Here is a 23,594-nt window from a genome sequence, read left to right on the forward strand (position 1 = left end):
CACTTAATTGAATTAAATTCTCCTTCCTTAGAAAATTTGATTGGATATTGAGCTTTAAAATGTTTATTAATTGTTTTTTGGCAACTGAATTATAAATATAGATTTTATTTAAAGTAAAATTCATTCGAATCAATAAAATAACGATAATTCTAAGACATTCTAATATATGTACTAATACATGGAATGTATCCACAATCAACATGATACACGTGTAAGATTCTCGACTATTCATGTATATGCACAATGTGAATACAAATTCTCTTGTAAAATGTCCGTGTTATAATATGTATATATTTACAATCGCATAGGCACTCTTCACGCATCGATACGACGTGTGTATTCTATACAACCTATAAGTTCTTATGTACATAGCGATTTAACAATTATTAGAGAATCAGAAATATATCATTCGCTGGTCCATAAAATATATATTAAGTACACAACAGGGAATGTTTAAAACTTGAACGCGCTATACATATTCGAGATTCCTCCTTATCATCATATAATAATAAAACAAATATCTTCGGTTAAATATCGTGCGTGATATTTAATCATTTGATAATCAAGAAATACACAAATGCCACAAGAATCTATACATTTAGAGAAATGTGAAACCTATATGTAAATAGCAGAGATGGGTAAAATGGTTATTCAGTATTGAAATAGAAAATGCAAAATAGTTGTAATCTTTCCATTTAAAAATATAAAACGGGTGTTAGACACTTATTTAAAATAGAAAATATAAAATAGATTTTTAAATGTCTATTTTCAAAATAAAAATGATTTTTTTTAATATTTATATTCTTATATTTAATTTTAAAGATTTATCTTACATTTATATTTTAATTTTTATTCTTAATATTTTTTACTGTTATAATTTTTGATTTAATATTTATTACTATAATAATTTTTTATTTAATGTAAGCAATGGAACATGATTCCTTCTTTGAAAAACTTATTTTTTTTAAGGGATTATGTTTTATTGCTAAAAATCTTTTATGAAATAAAACAAAAAAATATATAAATAGACATTTTGCATTTTATATTTCCATTTTTAATGCATTTATATCAAATAATACCCATCTCTAGTAAATAGACATAGAATCTATATAATCACTGTGTGGAACAACTTAAGATTTTGCACTTTCTTCTTTCCGTCTTCGGCATATTATCATCAACAGTCATGTTTACTGGGAGTTGTATACAAGTTTCGATTATCAATTATTTGGCAACGCATGATCTGTCAGGATATATACGAAACTTTGGTACTCCTGTGCTATCCTCCATTGGACCCACTTGCTAACTTCTCGGGCAAACACTTTGTAATCGTCGGTTCGATTAGTTTCCACACTTCAGCCAACTGTAAACAAACATTTGCATCAGCAATTTCCATCGCAAATCCGATGATGTATGCGTGTGTGTTCTAGCACTAAAGATATTTGCTTAGCACGTATGTAACAGAAAACAATATAGAGTAGCAATAAACAGAATAGAGTATTATATTACAGAGATAAAAAGAAAATACAAAAGAAAATTTCGTAGGTATCAAAATTGTGCAACAACTCACCGAGACTTCTTCGGTTCGTTTGTGTTCGTTTGCAAAATGAACATGTTCGTTAATCAACAAATAATATAACGCTTATTTGCTACGACATAACTAAAAAATTGTCATTTCGAGTTGCGTGCAGAAAAAGAATGAAAACATAAAGAAACACTTTGATTTCTCTATAATTAGTTATTACACCAAAATTAAATTTCAACAGTATTGACATTATAAAATTTTAATGACAAATTTTAAAACATTTCAAACTTATTTTTTGAAAAATTTAGTTTATTGAGTTATGTCGTTGTTATACAAATGCGATAATATTATAAAATAATATACACTCAACAAAATTATCGCAATAGAAAAATTTATATCAAAATTTTATTGGGGTACGATAAATACTGTTAGTACTCTATTCAAATAAAAATTACAAGTAATTACATTGTAAATAAAAGTACAGTACCATACATTACAGTACTTACAATATATATATATATATATATATATATACTAATAGTACTTACTCTCAACTTATTCCAGTTATCATTCGGGAAGCAAACGATAAAATTGTCACTATGACATTCGCGAAAAAAATTCATTTCAGCTCATAAAAGTGTCAATTATGCAATTTTTTGGAGACGTAACACGTCCTCATTTTTTTAAATACGGCACACAAGAAGAGAAAGAATAAATTAATCTATTTAAAAAAACTCCTCAAAATACTGCAGACTCTATTGTTAAAAAAATGTTCGACAATTTTTCACGGAGTTATGCTTATTCAAAGTTTACGAAATTTTGATATAAATTTCCGTGCTGGGATAATTTTGTTGACAAGTGTAATACCTGAGTTACCGAGGACTGGCGATATTTACCTCAGAATGCCCGCGAATCTGCACACTCACGAGACTCTGTAGCACGGTGGCAAGTATCTCTAGGTGCGCATGAACGAGCTGAGTCTCCATGTGCAGACAGAGCAGCGAGAAACAATTCCTCAGCTCGACATTGGCAATTACGGATTCCTGGGAGACCATCTTGTTCTCGAGGTATTCGACAGTGTCGGCCTGTGAGCATATGACAAAATCGCGTGACACTCTTCATGAAATGAACATGCATCGCGTGTTCGTTAACTATGACAGATTGCGTAAGATCGTAGGAAGTTACGCTTACTCCTTATAACGGCGAATCTCTGCGATTTCACAGATTATACTGCCTCGACGAGTAATTATACAATTGCGACAACGCGATTGCTGGTTAAAATTACCGCGCCAATTATAATCCGCGTGATGAGCGCGGAACATAGTTTACTGTTTAATAAATCTTAAGTAGACACGTACATCGGTACCGCGAATAACGCCTTGCATCTGTCGCTTCTTGAGAGATAGCATCGTAGACAGAGCGCGTTGATGATCGGTGCTAACGCCTCGCTCGTGTCTCTCACACAACATCCTGTGTGCGACTAAAATGTCAAGCAGGAGATTAAGCCTCTCACAGACCATAGTCTCCTCTCTAACCGCTTGCTGGAGTGCTCTGGTTGACAGCAGGTTGAACTCTCTAAAATTTAACGTTTATTCTACAATTAAAAGCGATCACAGAAGCTTAAAAATTAAGTTCTTCTAAAATACATAAATAATACAAAATTAAAAGGAACGATTGTATATGGTGAAAATTTTTCGCTTTGGCAGAATTATTACACAAATTGAATTACATAAATACCAAGGAAGTCTACGTCTTTTCTTACAATTTGTTATATATTTTGAAATATTCTATGTAAAAATTCTAGAAAAGATGTAGACTGTTCTCGGCTTCTTCTGCAAAATGTCCCAATTAGTATTAAAAAAATCTAAGAAATTTTCTAAAAGGTTATAAAATTATTCAAAAATTCTGAAAAAGATTTTCACCATAGATCGTGTATCGTGCAATAGGAGCGTGAAATCTCAAGCACCTTCGTTATCGAAACCTAATTTTTATAACGCAAAAACACAACGATTACATAATAAAGATAACATGAAATCTAAATCGCACTTTTCTTATCGATATCAGACTCTTACTTCGAGATTACGTGAAAACCCTTCTTCATGTCTTGCCAAAGACTGGAACCACCGGTGACCCAAGTACCGGTGCCGTGTTGTTCCGCAGCTAGAGTGCTCAACTGGTTGCCCAGCTCGGCCATGTCCACCGCATAATTGTGCGACCTGATCGCCAAGCTGTCGGCGATATGTTTCAGCCGGGAAATCCCGAGGAGTATCACGCGTACCTGATCACGGCTATTCGCGAACTCGGTCAGCGTTTCGGGCGGCATCAGCTCTTTCGCTCTCGACGACAGCTCGGACGTGGCAAATTCGTCTGGCACACGTCTGAACACATCACGGATCTTGTGCTGCGTCTCGTCGCCGGTGTACGTGAAGAAGAACTGCACAATCGGATCTTCGCTCACCACCGGATGGCGGGCGATCAGCGTGAGAAACCGCAGAAGAGAACGCCGCCTCTCTTCGAGAAATTGTGAATCCGCTGCAATGGGGCGAAATAAAGAAAAAAACGGGTTCTTTGAGAATATTTCCTGTTATCAATCATAGTATTGCGATTGCTTATAAATTCCTATATAGGAAGAATGGCTACTCTCTAAAATTTTTAGAGTGAATTTCACTCTAAAGAGTGAAATCTTACACTTAAAGATTGAAAAAATTGAGCCATTTTTTTTCAAGACTAGCTCAATTTTCACTCTTTAAAGTGAGATTTACTTTAAAGAATTTAGAGAGTAAAGTATGCAAAATATTAAATACAGTCCAGTAAATACTAACTAAAATAATGTAACATTATATCAATATTATAATTTCACACTCAACAATATAAATGCAATATAACACATGTTTTGCGTAACAGTTACACTGCTGAGTATGAAATTATAACGTCAATATTATTTTGTGAGAGATTTGAAAATAATTTTGTTAGATAATCAAAGTAATTATATAAAACGATGAAGCTAATTGCTAGAATATCAAAACTTTTTGCAACATCATTCATAATACTCATTATGCTCGAATATCCTATGTAATTATTTTAATGGTCCAACTAAATTATGTTTAGATACTAGTTTTTTTAAGATACTTAAGCAAAATTGTTCTTTTCTTCATAATTACAAAATTATGTAATTTTTTTCGAATTTATATTCAATTATGTATAAGTACGAGTATTCACCTCCGACGATTTTCTTCGGGGGTAACTTCGGGATCAATCTGTAGGGAAACCGAGCCAGGAGCAGATCGTATAACGACACAAAATCATTGTAACGCCTGTAGACCACAGAATTGAACCTCTAAAAAAAAACATGAAATTCATCCGCGTGAGCTCACGTTCTTCATCACGGCATAATTCTCTTATTCGTCACGATAGAATCTAGATAAGGTTTTATTAAAGCAATCTAAATAATAGCACTACGTCCTTTCGTGTCTCTACGGACGGAAATGTGAGCGCCGGTAATACCTTGCTGGTGACTTGATACTCCACGTGCTTCAGGAAGATGCCCTTCTTCTCGGGAACGAGGTTGACCTCGATAGTGTCCAGATTACAGATGTCCGAGTACGTGTGATTCAGCTTTGCGGGATTGCCTCGGTGTAGCCTCTGCGCCAGAAGCGTCACTTCCGACAGATCTCCCAGAACAGGGACGGGTAATTCTGCGAATATAAGAAGATCCTCTCGAGCGAACGATGCGATTTTCTGACTGCCACCGACCGGCCGTATTTAGCGGAGACGAAAGTTGCACAATTACTTAGTAGCAATAGAATTTGATTGATATACATTAAGTCCAACGAATTAAGCTCCTCTCAAGTATGACAGGGTGACCGAACGTTTCTAGGCTTCGAGAATATGTTCTCCTTTTCGCTCTCTCATGATCTTTTTTAATCTCTCATCGCGTATTTTCAAATCTTTGCTAATTTTACATTCATAATCCACGATTAAATACACAAATGAAATATGTTTCACTTTATCTATTTACAATTTAAATAAAATTTATTAAAAGAGAGATTTAATTAAGTAAAAATTTAATATATAAAAAATCGTAAATCATTCTTTTGGGAATATTTATTTCGTCTCGTAACAAATATCTTTATTTCTCTCGTTTTAATTATACATTGAATATATTTATGAAAATAATATTAATTAAAGTTAATTTATAGAAATCAAAGCCTTAAACGGTCTAACTGGATCTTAATGCTTGTATGATTCTTATGTGAATTTATATACTACGTATGTAGTCCCCTAGAAACGCGCGCCGAAATGATTTTTCGGTCTTGAGACGCTAACTCTACTAAACTACCGCAGTAATATCACGAGTTAAATTGACTAGAGAAATTGAAGATGCGAATAAGCATCAAAAATTAAAAAAATTTTTTATACTTATTCGCATCTTCAAAACGATCTTAATAATATTGAATGACATATTAAAATCTGTAAATAATTAATTTTTATTGCAAAAATATTACCTCGGCCAGGAGTCGAACCCGGATCTCTTGCATTCCGAGGCAATCTCGCACGGAATGCAAGAGATCCGAGTTCGACTCCCGGCCGAGGTAATATTTTTGCAATAAAAATTAATTATTTACAGATTTTAATATGTCATTCAACATTATTAAGATCGTTTCGAAGATGTGAATAAGCATAAAAAATTTGTGAAATTGCTAGTCAATTTAACTTGTGATATTACTGCGATAGTTTAATAGAGTTAGCGTTCCAAGACCGAAAAATCATTTCGGCGCGCGTTTCTAGGAATTACGTAGTATATAAATTACGTAGTATATAAATTCACATAAGAATCATACAAGCATTAAGATCCAGCTAGACCATTTAAGGCTTTGATTTCTATAATTTGTTCACATATACGGTCCTATATATATAATATATTATATTGTAAAGTTAATTTAATTAAGTAACAAAAAAAATGTAATAAAACAAAGTCTATTTAATAAAACAGATTAAAATGCATACTTTTTCAGGAATATTTATTTCGCTTCGTCAATATCTTTGTTCCTCTCATTTTAATTGTGCCCTTTTTATAAAAGTAAAATTTAAGCATGATTTAATTAAACAAAAGTTTAATATATAAACGGATCAAAAAGCATATTCTTTGAAAAGAATTTATTTTATCTTCATCTCATATCTTGATTTCTCTCATTTTAATTGCACTTTGCCTCTTTTTCTTAGTACTGCAAGTGTCCTAGTATTTTTCATTGTTTTATTCTTATCGCGTGTGAATAAATGTAAAACGCTACTAGATCCAGTAATTCAACAATTCCTTCACTTTTTTGATACCGCCTAATCAGATCATCTATTTTCGCGATGCTGACAGATAAAGTCAAAATTACGGTAATAAATCGAACAATCATTTAAGAAAGGAAAGAAGAGCGTATCTTCTCTTTTCGTACTCTTTCCGACGTGTTCTACTTCGTCGATTTTACGAGACGAGCGAGATCTCGCGGTATTGTAGTTCCTACACCTTGGCAAATAATCATCGTCGTCGTAACCTCGATAACGAAGGAGTCTCCTGACTCCGTGAGCTGACATACCTTGGCTGTGTACAGCCAGGCTTATTATGTTCCCACAGTTTTACCATTCACGACTTGACTTTCATAAAGCCGCCTTCGTTCCGTGCATTTATAATTCACCGCTGTATAATAAAAGTGATGATATTGTATGATTTTAAAACAAGAATAGGTCACAAAATTGGTTCTTATATTTTCATACCAAAGTTGTTCCAATTATATTATAATTTTCTATCGAACAAAAAATGCAAGAATATTTTGAAAAATGTGAATTCTAGCAAAAATAACAAACTCAATTCTTACAAAATGACCGCTTTTCAAATGAATATTAATGAGAGTTAATATATTATATTTATATAGAGAAACGTGTGAAAAAATATAATATTAATACACAGAACAAGTCTATATATAATATTAAAATTTATTTCTTTTAATGAATATTTTTTTTAACAAATAAATAATTATTTAGAAATAAATTAGTATAATAATAAATAAATTAACAAATAACAATTAACAATAAAAAATATATACATCACACGCAGCACAGTGTGTAAACGGTATTTCAACGGAAAGTTACAACGCAATTTTCTTGAATCGCGATAGTACGCTTTCTAGCGATAAGCAAAACGGCAATGATTTTGCCGGTCAATGACTCCGGTAACGCCTACAGGTTTCTTGATATGCAGCAGAGGCACGTTTGTGCATTATTTAAACACCTGTCTGATAATAGACTTATTCAAGACCTACTTTCATCGCAGTCTATATACGGACTGTGTTAACGGCACGGAAGACTATGTATATGACTTCTCTTGTTTGCGAAGCAAATTACTTAAGCTATAAAAGAGATACCGTAAGAGAATCACTGTAAAAAAAAGTACCGAAGCGAGTTTAGCACGAATGCGAAATTCTTATCCGTGTTCGTCTTATCACGTTCATTACTTATACATTTTAACAATTTCTTTGGTCACAATTACCATCGTTAAAATTTTTTCACACAAAAGCGTAGCGAGAACAATCAAGCGAAGCCTTTACTTTATTTTAAAATTACGAAATTATTTCTTAATAAAAATACTTAAAAACCTTCTTTAGCAGAATATTGACAAAATAATAAATAAAATAAGCGTACTCACCGAATTAAATATTTTAATATTATTTAGAGACTTATGTTTATTAAAAACTCTGGACGCGATGAGCGATGAATGAAGAGAAATAAATGAATTCAATGAAAGTTTTCTTTTACATCGTCACGTGCGAAAAAACAAAGCTTTCATTAAATATCGCTCGTTGCCGATTATTCATCTAATATACAAGAACCATTACGCGCCTGATACTTCAACAAATCGGAGAGTAATAATTAAAATTTTACTAACCTTGGGATTCGGAGTTTTCCAGAAGCTTATCGCTCGGTTGCTTTCCCTGTTGAGCAAAGGCGACGAGAGCGAGACCCTTGTATAATCCACTTCTCGTTAGATAACCTGTTTTGCTGTCCACTAGCTTCCATATCTAAAGAAGAATAGAGAAAAAATTTTAAAGGGTCGTTTCGATTATATCTATTCTGGTTTTTATTGTTAAAGATATAAGGAAATAATGTTCCAATGATCGTATATACACGAATGATTTTACTGTAGTATTAAAAAATTTAACTGAACATACAGACACAAATCTGAAAATAATTTTGTTGGACCATCAAAATAATTATATAGGAAACTTAAACATACTGTCAGATATTAAAGGAGCAATAGTAACTCAATTCCTCTTGAGTTAAAAAATAATATTTTATTATTTTTAACTTCCACGCGTATTAAAATGTAATTAAATTAATTGAATTCTGTGATTAGTTTCAAAGTAAACATTAATATTAACACACTTAACAAATAACAATAAACCAAATTTGAATTAAATTTAATAATTTCCTTGAGCTAAACTATTTAACTCTATTGTTTTAGTTAAATTAACAACGTATTGTGGCGACCTATAGAACTGATTAAAAATAACTCAAATTGAATATAATTTAACATTATGAATTTAACAGTATGATGAACAATGCTGCAAAAAATTTTAACGTGCTAGCAACCAGTTTGAATTATATAATTATTTTGATAATTTCAACAAAATTATTTGCAGATTTATATCCAGCTAAATTTTGAGATACTTGAGCAAAACCGTTCTTTCTACACAGTGGACTTCGTGCCCGAGTAACGGTACAACGGTAAACTCTTTGTGAGAGAAGCCTAAGGATTAGGCCATAAATGAAAGTAACTGCATTCCGAGGATTTTTCTATCTTGCAGCACCATTCTGCCTCTATTTCCATCCTCATGCACTCATGTGTCTCTCCTTTTCTCAGTGTCCTCTGTATTGCTCCTGCTTGCTTGCAAGCGTAAATTCTCTCTCTTGTCTCCTCGCCCGCGCCCGTACGTACTCAAAGAAACCGCAATGAACGGACGCGAGTGCATGTGAACTCACGCTGAATACAAAAGTGCATCCAGAGGCGTAAATATAAAGAACAAAAATCTTTCCTTCTCTTCTTTTATAATTTTATTATCCCACAATTTGAGATGTGAAAAATGCATTACTTAGTGTTTGTGTCTCTACAATTGTAGGTCTTGTATTAATAATAAATTATAATAGAATAAAAGATACAGTATTTCTTTCATTAATAATAATAAAATTAAAAAAAGCGTAAATATATACGTGACTTTATATCGTTCATACTTCGAACAGAAGAGTAGGTATGATTACGGTGAAACGACTAACGTTTTGCAGGAGAAAAATTAAGAGATGAGCATAGAAAGTGCAATCGAAAAGAACAGGCTGTCTTGTCTACGCCATTGCAAGCACCCTCGCTTTCTCGTTGCTCTCTCGAGTGTCGTTAAACCTTAATCGCCAATCAAGTTCAAGCCAAGAGGAAAGCCTGAGACAGTAATAGATTCCCCATTTTAGCTGCATGTGCGAATTGCGAGTAAACAACGGGAATCGGCGAGTCGTCTCGCGTCGCACGAGCCACGAATCATGCATGCACGAGTGCATGTTCCGTTCGACGGAAGAACATGATAGAGCTCGCAAATAACGAGGAAGGCAATCGGGACACAGAAACATCGGTGAGAAGAAGCACAAGCGGAAATATTCATAGGGAACAGGGAGGAGTCTTAAACAGAGAAGAGAAAAAAAGTATCCCACAACATACTTTAGCCGAGGAACGTACTGTGAGTATTCTTAAGACGACTTGCAAAAGACGTCTTCTAGATGTCTTTAGGACATCTCTTGGAGATCTGTGCTGTGTAAAATGTATACAGAAAGAACGGTTTGCTATCTAAAATTTACCTTATAAATGTAAGTTTAAAAATAATGTTGTTATATAGATTACTAAAATAATTATGTAGGACGTTCAAGCTAATTATACTTAGGTATCTAAACTTTTTGTAATATTGTTCATTATGCATAAGCATCCTACATGTTTATTTCGATGGTCCAATAAAATTATTTTCAAATCTGTATCTAGCTAAATTTTTAGATAATTCAGCAAAATCGTTCTTTCCATTTATTTGTACACGGAAAAAAAAGTTTACTTGTTTAAAAAAAAAATTATTTGATTCAAGGAAATAATTTTCTCAAATAGTCCCTAGCAGGCATTTAATTAATTTATGGAACAATTTTCTCGTTACTAATAAATATTTTTGGTAACCAAAAAATTGCTTTTTGAAATAAAAATTATATTTTATAAAAAGTAATCAATGTACCGCTGGACACAGAAAGCTTCTATTGCGCTCGGTATTCTTTGAACCCGAGCAGATATGTCAACTCCAGGTCAGGGATCTCCGTTTCTGGAGGAAGATAGGTCTGACCTGACCTGGAGTTAGTATGGCCGGAAAGACACAATGGACCTAGTCTGCATGTCGCTGGTGGCCCCAGCTGGAGGCTGCCTCCCGAGTTATTATTATTATTATTATTATTATTAATCAATGTACAATTTCTAATACTCATGTCATAAATTTAAGAAAAATGTTCTCTTATTAACAACAATCAGATTCAAGTAATGACATTTATTAGATGACATTTATTTAATAAAACAATTTTCTACTGACAAGTAATTGTTTTTATTAGAATAAAATATTTTCTTCATATTGATAAATTATTTGAGAGAGAGAGAGAGAGAGAGATTCAGGATAATATTTTATTGGAACAAAAAACAAATTTATTGTGGGGCAAGTAATTAATTCTTTCAATCAATAAATTACAGTTCAAGAAAATACGTTTACTTGAAACAAGTAAATTTTTTTTCCGTGTAGAGAAAAAGGAAAAAGGCCAAAAGGGGGCAAGAAAACGAAGGAAGATCACCTATTTAATACAACATGTGTGCAGGTATATAGGATATACTACGTGTAGAGAAAAAGGAAAAAGGTCAAAAGGAGGCAAGAAAACGAAGGAAGATCACCTATTTAATACAACATGTGTGCAGGTATATAGGATATACTCAAAATCGCTTTACTATACAAAATAAACAGATTTATAATGGAACATATGTGAGAGAGAGATGAGAGAGCAGTATCGTACTAAACCTTATCTCGAGACATCGTGTCCGCAAGCTTGGAATTTCAAACACAAGAATGCTTCCTTATTATCTTAATTATGATAAGATTCAAGAGAAAGAAAGAATAACAGTGCTTTGAAAAGTAAACCGCTGAGGGAATTGTTTGAAGCATTGCTTGAGAATCAGTAGGAATTACTGAGCAGTAGTGGGCAGTATTAGACAAAAGTTAAAAAAGGAGCATACAGCCGGTTATTTTTTGCGATGTCATATATTTAAAATAATCATTCCAAATTGAAATTCATAGACATTCCGGCCGATATTCAGCCTTCTTCAGTATGTTCTACTATACAATTTTAAGTCGGGAGTTAAATAAGTTAAAAATTACAATTTAAAAATTATAACAGATTAAATCTCAGTCCAATTATAATGTGCGATGGTCAGTTAATATAAAAAGTTGAGTATGAAATCGTATAAAGTTCTTGTGAAATGGTTGATTTTTGTGTGACTATTACAATGTTGGTTCGCTATTAATTTCAAATCCTCGTAAAGAATTTCCAAGTTTTTTACTCGTATGTAATAGGAGTTACAATTAATCACTGACAATTTCTCACTCTTTATAGTATAATTTGAATTTTTAAGGATGGAAGAAACTCTAGTATGTTACTAATTTTAGAGATCATAGTTGTTAAAGTTGACGACTATTTAGGTTAGGAAATTTGTCAGTCACGCAACACAGGGCATTACTATGGGAATTACATAAAAATTTAACAGTACTGCCCCGTAATTCCCTTAGCGGTTTATCCCTCGCAATGCTCGTATAATATCGACCGAATCTTTTTGTGTAATCAGTGCGTTGCATAATTCGTGTAATACGAGTCCGAAAAACGTTAGAGAATTTTTTTATTGAATTTGCGATTAATGCCTTTGATACACGAAAAGAACGGGTTCGCTCAAATAACTGCTTGCTAGAAAGTTAACATTTTTTCAGCGTTATCATCATGTTTGAATTTTCTTCATAATTCGATAATAATACAAAATTATTTTTAGACTTATATTTACATATCTAAAGACTGCTGAAGTATCTAATCCTTTTAGATACTTCAGCAAAATTATTCTTTCTGTAGCTAGTTTTATATATTCTTTCTATTTTTTAAATATTATTATATTATAAAACGTTCCTGTTCTATAATTATATAAATCTGAAAACATTTATGTTGATTCACCCAAATAATTATATTGGACGCTCAAGCTAGTTACTAGAATATGAAAACTTTTTGCAGTCTTTGTCATCAACACTTAAGCATTCTACATAATTATTTTTTAACAATCCAACAAAATTATTTTCGGAACCATACCTAACTAAACTTTTAGATACTTGAGTAAAAAACTCATTCTGTTCGTAATGTACAATATTACATATGTTCATTTTGAAAAATAACTTCTGCATTCTTCGCAGAGGTTATTTTTAGAAAGGAGAGACGAGGGTGCTCTCGAGGACGTGGGAGTGTGCTAACATTCGTGTCAATAGTTCGATGCAATCGCGAGTTACAGCGGCAGATATCTGTGTGTAAGGACACACGTGAAGCGAGATATGCGGTGTTGGTGTAATGAGAGCTCGTGTCGTGTGCGCTCGCTGTCACGCAACATCTCTATGCGAGATAATTATGCACAGCCACTGAATCGACCACGCCGCAACTCGTCATCATCTCCCATTTGCGTATCCGAGGCGTGTAATCTGAAAAGACGATGCTCAAACATCCCATCGCGAGTTGTAACACGACGGCGACACGATTGAAACTATACACATGTCCGACACGCGTCTCGTTTAGGTGTTTATTCTCGCAGAAGTGTCTAACGCGAGAAAGACAATTATTGTATGTTTGACTGATGAAATGAAAAATTGTTTATTAGTTAGCGATCAATCGCAACTTATTCTGAGGATTGTGCGTATATGGCTACGTTCAGCAAAAAAGCAGCTTTTGCAACTATTGTAAAATTCTTTCGTATGATTGGTCTTCCCTTTAATTTCTCGTTAAATCTAAATGTATAAATCAATTATATAAAAAATCTTACAAAAATTGTAAAGCTGATTTTCCTGCTGAACGTAACCATTGATAACCGCGAGAATAACTGCGATTGATAACTGCGAGAGATGTTTTAAGAATGTTTTTACTGGGTATCAACTAAAAATATCAGTCAAAAAATCAATTTAAAAAGCCAAAGCAGCCAAAATATTTTGGTCGTGAATACACGCTGATACCAGTTGCGAAAAACAAAACAATAAATTATCTGGCTTATATTGACTTATGCAGTACAATGATAAATATGTATTTTGTTGCAGTTTTAGGTAAATAATTTATTAATTTTTAAACAAGTGAATCCAAATGAATTTTTGCATAAATATTTATTAAAGTTTTATTAGCAGATATACATAAAAAAAATTTGATTTAATTTGTAATGCTACTTCTTCATCAAATTTGCAAATAAATACTACAAAATGCGATTTTACATAAAAATTAAGACAAACAAAAAATTAAACAACTTTTAAACCAATAAGAAAAGTGTACTCAAATATTTTACACAGATACTCTAATTTATAGAACAATCTATGAAATTTGTATATGTATTTGTGATAATGCTTTGAGATGGATACATAAAACCTTAACCGCGTATTGTAGAGAAACGGAAGACGTTCGTTTCGGCGGTTTTCGATATAAAACAGAGAGCGGTTTTCAATATAAAAGTACCATACATTGCGTGCCAATGCGGAAGACGGCAATCAAACGATTTCACCTACCTAGCAGGAAGACGACCCGCATTAAAACGTGCCGGCTGCTGTTGTACGCCGCGCTTATTTTCAGCGTGCATCAACGTTGGGAATGGATATTAAAGTATGTGTGCGGAAGTATCAAGCGTACGTTAATTTATCGCACTTAATTGAGAGGTAGCTTAAAATTATACATCTTCGGAGTAAATTATCTCCGTAAAAGCCTAGAACGGGATACGCTTGTATTTTTAGTTTCCTCCTTTCTATATAAAAATATGATAGATATCACATAATTATAGAAATTCTTAACATATATTGCATTATTCAGATATTTTCTGAATAATTTCCATCAAAATTGCGGAATAATTCCATCTATCTTTTACAATGCAAATACATAATAATGTATGTTATTCTAAAATATTTATCCTAACTCAAGCAGAATAATAAGTCACGATAACGTCAAAATGACATTAAAATGAATTGGAAATGATTGAAAAATGACTTTTAATGATTACTTTCGGGTCATTTAGACATCACTTTGACGTTATTTTGATATCATAATGACTTGTTGTTTTGCTTGGAAAGGTTTTGTTTATAGTGACTTTTAACGTCTAGTGATAAAATAATCCATGAAATAGTAGGTTCACATTGCATTAAAAATCGCAGAATAATAAAATATTACATCTATTTCATAAACATAAATTATAAAAAAAAGTTTTGCAAATTTTATAACGGTATTCAAACTATTATTGTAAAAAGTGATTGGCATATATTTATCTCTTTTAATTTTAATTAATTAACTTAATAATAGCGTTAATTTTCATGTTTTATTAGGCTAGCATTTATTCTTTTTTTTATATTTATGATTTTAATGATGAATTATTGCCACAAAAAATTGCGTTATAAATCTTGAAACACCCTGTAGTTGAAAGAATTACTATTCTGCTCGCGACAACGGAACACTTTGGCGCGGCCCTGCGTAATGCTATTTTGATTGTGTTGTTAGCACAATGAACGAGAGACAGGCACGATGAATGACATCGCGATGCAATGTGACATTTCTGGGTGTCGCAGAGCCATGCCGATTTCTTCATGAAACCTTTGCGAAACAGGTTCTTAATTAACGTTATAAAATTTTTTAAAGCTATCATATATGCTTAAAATATTGGACGTGGATTAACATTTCAGCAGAACATTTATATCTCTTGAAACTTTAATTTGATGAAATTTTACACAGCAATTTTATATTCAGAAATGTAAATATAAACTCCGGGGAAATATAAATGAATGATATTATAATATAATTATATTTCTTTTACACAATTTCGAGCAAATTACTTTAGTTTATGTCACGATTTATATTCTCAAATATGTTTAATGCTGGCAATATATTCAAAAAATGTTACTTAAATATTTTGCTTGAAAATGACTGATTCATTTGCTCTCTCTCTCTCTATATATATATACACATATATAGTCTCAAATTTATTTCCCAAATTCACCAGAATTAATTCAGTCTGTCTTTTTCAATATAAAATATATATATAATAATGTATATTATTCTATTAGTTTATTCTAGTCTTATTTATAGCGGTTTCTAATATCCATATCGCAAAAATATTTTTGCTGAAATATCTAAAAATGATAAACAATGCTTCAAAAAATTTTGACATTGTGGGAACCAGTTATTTTGTGTGTGTGTGAGCGCCTTACATAATTATTTTTATGATCCAAATATAGTTATTCTCAGATTTGTACACGGAGAGAATTTTCTTTTAAAATTTACCCTGAAAATATGGTGATTGTGGTACAATACAATATTTTAAAGATTTTTACCATGCACTTCAGTAAAATTGATCAAACTTATTTTATACTTTATTGTAGTTTTATTAATGAATGAGAGAGATTTATATCAAAATTCTTCGAAATACAATGTTGTCCCACGATTGTCACATTTTCAGGGTAAATTCTAAGAAAAAATTCTCTCCGTGTATCTAATTAATTGTTAGACACTTTAACAAAACTATTCTTTCTGTATACAGCAATAAAATAATCCACGTAATAATAGGATCGCATTACGTTAAGAATCACAGAATAATAAAATATTACATAAAATATTACATTTACTTTATAAATTACATAAAAGATTTACATTTTTTAAAATACTATATATATAATATAATGATATTATATCTATTTTAAGCATAGATTATACAACAAATTCTTTAAAAAATCTTATTATAAACGTTTTATGCAATAAAAATTAGACATCCGACTTTTTGTTCCGCGTAAAATGCGTCGGTATTTTTTTCGAGGACTACATATTTATATGGAAAGTTTCCAAGCCAAGGAATTTTCCATAAAATTTGCGCGCATAAAGTCTAAATGTGCACTGCAACGATCAAATAAAAGATGAGTAGGCTATTCGTGAACATGCTGGAACGCGTGTCTGTGACATTGTTGCGGAGCAACAGACTACACACGACGGTACGAGTGACCCTGCCACGTAATCTTGTACCATTAGGGGCGTCCATGCGCGTTATCATCGACGGGCGTGCCGTTGAAGGTGATAAGGCTCCGTCGATACGCCGCCTGGATATTTAAATCGGTTTTTAGGAACTTTTCGCGCTGCGAGCTACATAATTGGCATCCGATAACGACTTTCATGAGATTAAACGGAGACGGAAACAGGATGAACGCGAACTGCAACGATGAGACAACGATATAGATGTACCGGTGCAACCGGTTAACATCATCGGGATGGAATTACATAACGTAAGAATTGAAAATAACTCTGAAAAATATTTCTGTCACGTATCGTCGCGCGTGAATATTAATCTTTAGAGGACGGCAAATTATTACAGTGGTACTAAAACAATGCCATATTTTGAGGCAAAGAATACAATTGTACATGCAAAAAAAGATTTTGTTGCAGTATCAAAAAATTTAGTAGCTAAATACGGATCTGAAAATAATTTTGCTTTAATCATTACAATAATTATGTAGATTGCTAGAAATATCAAAATTTTTTGCAACATTGTTCATCATGTTTGAATTTCCTACGTAATTATTTTAATAGTTTAATAAATATCTAGCTAAATTTTGAGATACACCTTATACTAAAAAAAATTTCTGGTTGAAAATGAACGAATCAGAATTTTCTGGTTAAATTTATTAGAATTCTAGTTGAGATAACCAGAATTCTGGTTAATACAACATTTCTGATAGAATTCTACCAGAATTCTTATTTTTATCAGAATAATTATATCAATCGGAATTGTAGCTATCTCAACTAGAATTCTAGCAGATTTAACTAGAAAATTCTGGTTCGTCCATTTTCTACCAGAAAATTACTATTTAATCCAACCAGACTATTTTTCTCAGTGTAGTATCTAGAAATCTGTTCTCTTCGTATATTATACCAAAGGCATTTAATCGGCGATTGATAGATATACATATAATTATGTAAAATACTCAAGCTTGATGAGCAATGCTGCACAAGTTTTGATATTCTAGCAACCAGCTTGAGCGGCCTATATAATATTTTGATTTTGTTTAACAAAACTTATTTTCAAATGTGTGTGTGTGTGTGCCTAGTTAAATTTTTAAATACTTTAGTATCGTTTTTAACAAAATCGTTTTTATACCGTGTAATAAATATTACAAGGGAAGAAAATACAAATATATGTACTTTCGAATACTTTGAATCAAAGACATTACTAAACGAGATGACTCACTGAAACGAAACCGCAAGTATAAAATTGTGTGAAACAATATGAATATGAGTAATAAATAATAAAAAAGAAATACTTATACTAGAAAAAAATTAATCGAGTCCTTGGAATTTCTTATGCCGCGTTGAGAGATACATCTGATTTCAGATTTAATGGCATTTGCGCACTCGCGTACATTAAATAACAGTAAAATACCAGTAACACCAGTAATGCTTAGAAACAGCAACTGGCTCATTATTATCTTCGTTAAAAGACACGCACAGTTGGAGATTTCCTTCGGAATGCGCCGCGAGGAACGACCTAAAACGACTAAAACGTATATGCATGGCATGGATAAAGCGGTTCCTGGGCGTTCAATATTTGATATTACATAATATCAAATATTGTGCAATAATATTGATCGTCTGGAAGCCATATCGAGCCTTCAAGCTGTTTGTTTTGAATTGTTTAAGGGGGGCATCAACAATATTGTACTATATGTACAATAATATTGTCAAGCAAAGTAATTATGATAATATTAAGCGTTTAGGAGCTGCTTAACACAAGAAGAGTTTCGCCATAGATCTAGCAAATTATCCTGTCAATCGCGCAATGAGGTCCACTTGTTCCTAGATCGGTCAGTTTTCTTCGCAACGAGGTAATCACGAAAAATGTGAAAAGGAAAACGTTAGGCGGTTTTAATGAGAAAGCCGGATTGCGTAGATCGACTCAAATTATCCTTTTCGAATCGTTTTCGCTCGAATAAAAGTAACAGTCGTTCGAGCGAATTTCTTCACTCCTAACGTCGTTTTCAAAGTTGACGTGGCATCGCGTTTCCTATACATACATAATTGTAGCACAAATGACGTTTTCCTACTTTACAATTATCTTATCCTTGTCTGCTCGCTTTGCATTATCATGCTCGCGGAAACGAACTCTAACACATATGTTTAGTCAAAGTGGCTGATTATCTTCAAGTGGAAAGTCGAATGAAGATAATCGGATGAAATTTTCTTGTTCGTCGTGCGTGATAATTTTAAAAACGATAAAAAGTTGTTAGAGAAAATTTTCGTCATGCAAGAGTGAGCAATAATTGTCTAATCGTTATTTATGTAGCAGAGTGTTGATTATTTTGATAATTTTGATATGTTGAAATAAAAATATGCTCGTCTCAAATTAATCAATTGATTATTTTGATATTTATGTTAAGAAATTAAAATATGTTCGTCTCAAATTAATCAATTAAAACTGTTTGTTTATTTGATATGGCAGCCGAAATCGATTATTTTAATAATTCTAGTGCGTTGAGGAACGTTGCCCGTCTCACGTTAATCAGTTAAGATTGATTATTTTATTCAATACTGGAATAGAAATTGACGACCAAAGGACGGTTATTTTGTTAACGATGTATATTTATTCCTCATTATTCGCAGAGATCGATAATCGCATTATCTAGCGACATATTGCGAATGTTTTTTAAACAAAATCGGAAAATCAGTACATATATTCTGATCAATATATAGTAGAATAATATAATAGAATATAATAGAATGATATAATAGAATGATAAGAATAATAAGATAATATAATAGAATAATAAGAATAGCAAAGTGTTCGTTGCTGATTAAAGTCTATTTAAATAGACTTCAATAGTAATAGCTCCAATCAATAGGAGCAACGGCAATAAAAAAAAAGTCTATTAATAACACTGGGAACAATAAGGTTTCTGTTTCTCAACACTTGAATGGTAATTCTTATGCATTTTTAGCTGCTGAAAAAGAATATAAGGTTAATAACATTTCATTATCTACAGATTTTGAGAACAATGACGTCAAAAAGGTCAAAAACAATAATGAAAACGATAATTAAAAATCAACTTTTAACTTTAAAATGCACTTTGTTTCGTTTTTGATACGATTATTTTTCGAGATATAGCAATTAGAAAATAGTTCTTTTCCTATGTAATACGTATAAAGGATATTTTATTCAATCTTACTGCATTATATGAAAGTAAGTTCTTTTGTACTTACATAATATAAATTTTTTCAAGGTTTTGTATTTTTCGCCTGATACAATATTAAGAATTTATAACACATTCAAAGCAAAATGTCTAAAAATTGAAAGGTGATACACTAAAAAAAATTTACTAAATTTTTTAATAAATATTTGTTTAAATAGTATTAACAAAACATTTACTTACAGTAAATAAATATTTATTCAATAAAAAAATGATACTTAAGTCAAATTAATAATTCTTGTACCAAATAAGTATATGTTTACATTCCGGTTTATATTCAGTTAATACTAATTAAACAAGTATTAAAATTTAGAATTTTTTGAAAAGTATATTCTTTTTTTCAGTGCGAAAACCTACAAAAAACATTCATTGTTTATTAAGAAACAAAAAACTGATAAAAATTTATTTCTTAGTATAATCTAGAGACCCTCTAATCAGAGTCGCGACACGAGAACCGCCAATTTTGATTGGTTCGTCATTTTTTAGCAATTCCCGCCAATATTCGAATGTCAATATTGGCTGCGTTCGGGAACGTCGCTCGGATGCCTCGGATTCATCATCTGTCCTTATTTAACATTTAATGTTAAACAAGAACGGATAATAAATCCGAGTCATCGGAGGCATCCGAGCGACGTTTCCGAACGTAGCCATTGTAGGAATAGGCATCAGGCGATGTGCGTATCGATACGTTAAAAATCGTTTGCAAACTAATCTATTTTGTAAAGAATCAATTTTTCCAACCAAAACAAGCATAGAATGACAGAAATAGCGTTAATAGCATCTGTCTGAACGCACATTTTTTCCAACATTTGTCGCCCATAATGCTCGACGTTCAACATCACGCGGAAATATTTTCATTATGTAGCCTTTGGCTGCAGAATTATTGCAAAATGGGGCTGCACACCCAACCATTTTGCAATAATTTTTAATAATGTTCTAAAAGTCGTACTATAGAAAGACGTATCTTACGGGATCATGATTCACACAAGAACTATGAAGGTTAGAAAGAGACACAACATATTCCTCTCTCTTTCTTATGATTTTGCTGAAACTAGAGACTTTTAATATAAAGAGACCGTAAAAGAGTGTCTCTAACTAGAGTCTCCGTTCCTCGTGTCTGATTAGAGGGTCTCTATAATCAAGCTTGAAAACGTATTAAGGGATTAAAACAATACCCGTTAAATTAATCAGTGAAGATTGTTCGTTTACTCAATATAGCAATCGAAAGCGTTATTTACATCGTCCGAGTATCGAAAAAGATATATAAATATGAAGAATAGGTTTCTCTCACTAGGATATGTTTCTTGATATGTAAAATATATATCTCGGTATATATAAATGTTTTGTGCACGCAGTTGCAATAGAGAACAAACACAATACAGGTAAATTTCTCTTGGGAAAGGTCGCACGTTAGAAACTGAAACCCGCGAGAGTACGCTCGCTGCGTTTAAACTCGCTATCGGATTTACTCCATGGCGTAATGTATTTCTTTGTAAACGTCCGACGGAATGCTTTCTTCCTCTTTTCTTCATTTATTTCTCGAAAGATTTACGAGATAAGAAGATAAATGACATCTTTATCGTAACCGGTGAAGAATCTAACTTTAGACGAGAAATCAAGTTACAGTCAACTCCATAATACATATAAAAAGCAAAGAAAATTGATGCAGTTATAAACTAAGTGTATACTCCGTTTATATTAAAATTAACAAGTTTGTAAGAAGGGGAGTTGATCAGTTTAGCGTTTGACACGCCCATTGTTTACAAACTGTAATTAAAATTACATTGCACATAGAAAAAAAAATGTATTAACAGCAGTCTAATTGAAAATACACTTAACAATAATATATTAATGAAAAACAAATAATATTTTATTAGAATAAGAGCATGACATATTTATTTTATTAGTTATTATTATAGAATTAACAAGATTATTTTCAATTAGACTATTGTTAACTAATACTGTTATTACATCATTTTCTTTCATGTAAGTATAATTCAAATTTTATTCTTAGGATATCATCGTATTTGTATTGCATTCTAACGTTTCGACTACCAGCAATCGGAAGTGCGAAGGAACTTTCCTAGAAAGCAATCGATACGTAAAATTTACGTATCGATAGCAATAATATCACTCAATATCGATGGCGTTTTAGTCCTTTTTCTAAAAAGGAAAATATTTAAAATAAATTGGATTTTTTAAATGTGTATAGAATAAATATAAATAAACAAAGTGTCTTAATCCCTTCAGACCTAGTTTTGTTAGAACCATGTTAAAAATTGTTTTTAAATTCTATTTATGCGCACTTTAATAATTAATTCATATTAAACAATTAATTTTCTTCAAAATTTTGACTATTTTACCAACATATTATACATTATTATGTACATCAGATCTCAAATGAGATCGATAGAATTAAATAATTTCAACGAATGTCTTCAAATTTGGTGTACATTCCAATGTACGCAGAGTCTGAAGAAATTAAGACCGCAAATACCTACACACAACTGATTGTGAATAAGGAAAACCTCAATGATTTACGCTAGATCTTTATTAATTAAACAATATTTTCCGTGTGAATTTATAATATACACATCCAGTTCTACAAATAAATAAATAAACGAGACAGAGGCTACGTTCGGAAACGTCACTTGGATGCCTCCGATGCCTCGGATTCATCATCTGTTTTTGTTTAACATTAAATGTTAAACAAGGACAGATGATGAATCCGAGGCATCGGAGGCATCCAAGCGACGTTCCCGAACGCAGCCAGAGAAGAGCCGTACCTGATTGACGATGGAGCCGCTTAGCTGCGACTTGACGAGTAGGGACCTAAACACCTCGAGCTTCACGTTTCCGCTGGTGGGCGAGCAGACCTTCTCATAGACTTCTCTGTAGAACGCCGGTATAGAGCCTGGGATTTGCGGGAGAGAAACGTGAGAGAAAGAGAAAGAGAAAGAAAGAGAAAGAGAGAGAGAGAGACAGGTCTCCCCGATGAAGTCCTACCGTCGCTCACTCGCTCGCTCGCTCGACGGCTGCTATAACGAGGCCTTCGAGAGCGGCGTTCCTAGCGCGGCGTCCGTTCGCTCTACCTGCGACCGTTCTCGTCGGTCGCGCGTGACGAAATATACACGGAATACGTGCATGCGTTCGTACCGGGTCGGTCGTCCCGTGAACGAGTGTGCTTTTGTTAAAGGGAACCTAAGTGACTTTCTCTACGTTTCTTTATGAGAAACCACACCTTACAGAAATCTACCGCGTCGATTTTCTCGAGGAAAATCCTTTTCCTCAACCCAACGTCGTTCTCTATTTAAGGAGGTTGTAAGGGCATAAAACACATATATTAATATTTTTGCTTTAAATAAACTACATACATGTGAAAGTTATGTTTATAACATTCTGGTTTTATTGAGCAACACATTTTTATAGGTTATTTATTTTATTTGTTATTAGTTTTATTGTTATAAACAAAAATTGTTAAAATA

The 23,594-nt window shown here is 32.4% G+C and overlaps 1 protein-coding gene across 1 annotated transcript in view; it reads right to left on the minus strand.

The window, feature by feature from the left end:
* Positions 1-1,084: 1,084 nt before the first annotated feature.
* Positions 1,085-23,594, minus strand: part of LOC108770554 (sorting nexin-8) — a 26,170-nt gene continuing 3,660 nt past the window's right edge. The window contains exons 2-9 of the mRNA XM_018522186.1: positions 22,896-23,023; positions 8,454-8,586; positions 5,027-5,217; positions 4,742-4,859; positions 3,595-4,054; positions 2,881-3,097; positions 2,419-2,607; positions 1,085-1,360 (exon numbers count right to left, since the gene is read on the minus strand). Of these exons, the coding sequence (XP_018377688.1) occupies positions 1,277-1,360; positions 2,419-2,607; positions 2,881-3,097; positions 3,595-4,054; positions 4,742-4,859; positions 5,027-5,217; positions 8,454-8,586; positions 22,896-23,023 (1,520 nt within the window). The 3' untranslated portion in view covers positions 1,085-1,276. The remainder of the gene's footprint in view (positions 1,361-2,418; positions 2,608-2,880; positions 3,098-3,594; positions 4,055-4,741; positions 4,860-5,026; positions 5,218-8,453; positions 8,587-22,895; positions 23,024-23,594) is intronic.

This window comes from Trachymyrmex cornetzi, unplaced genomic scaffold, assembly GCF_001594075.2.
Source record: "Trachymyrmex cornetzi isolate Tcor2-1 unplaced genomic scaffold, Tcor1.1 scaffold129, whole genome shotgun sequence".
NCBI lineage: Eukaryota > Metazoa > Arthropoda > Insecta > Hymenoptera > Formicidae > Trachymyrmex > Trachymyrmex cornetzi.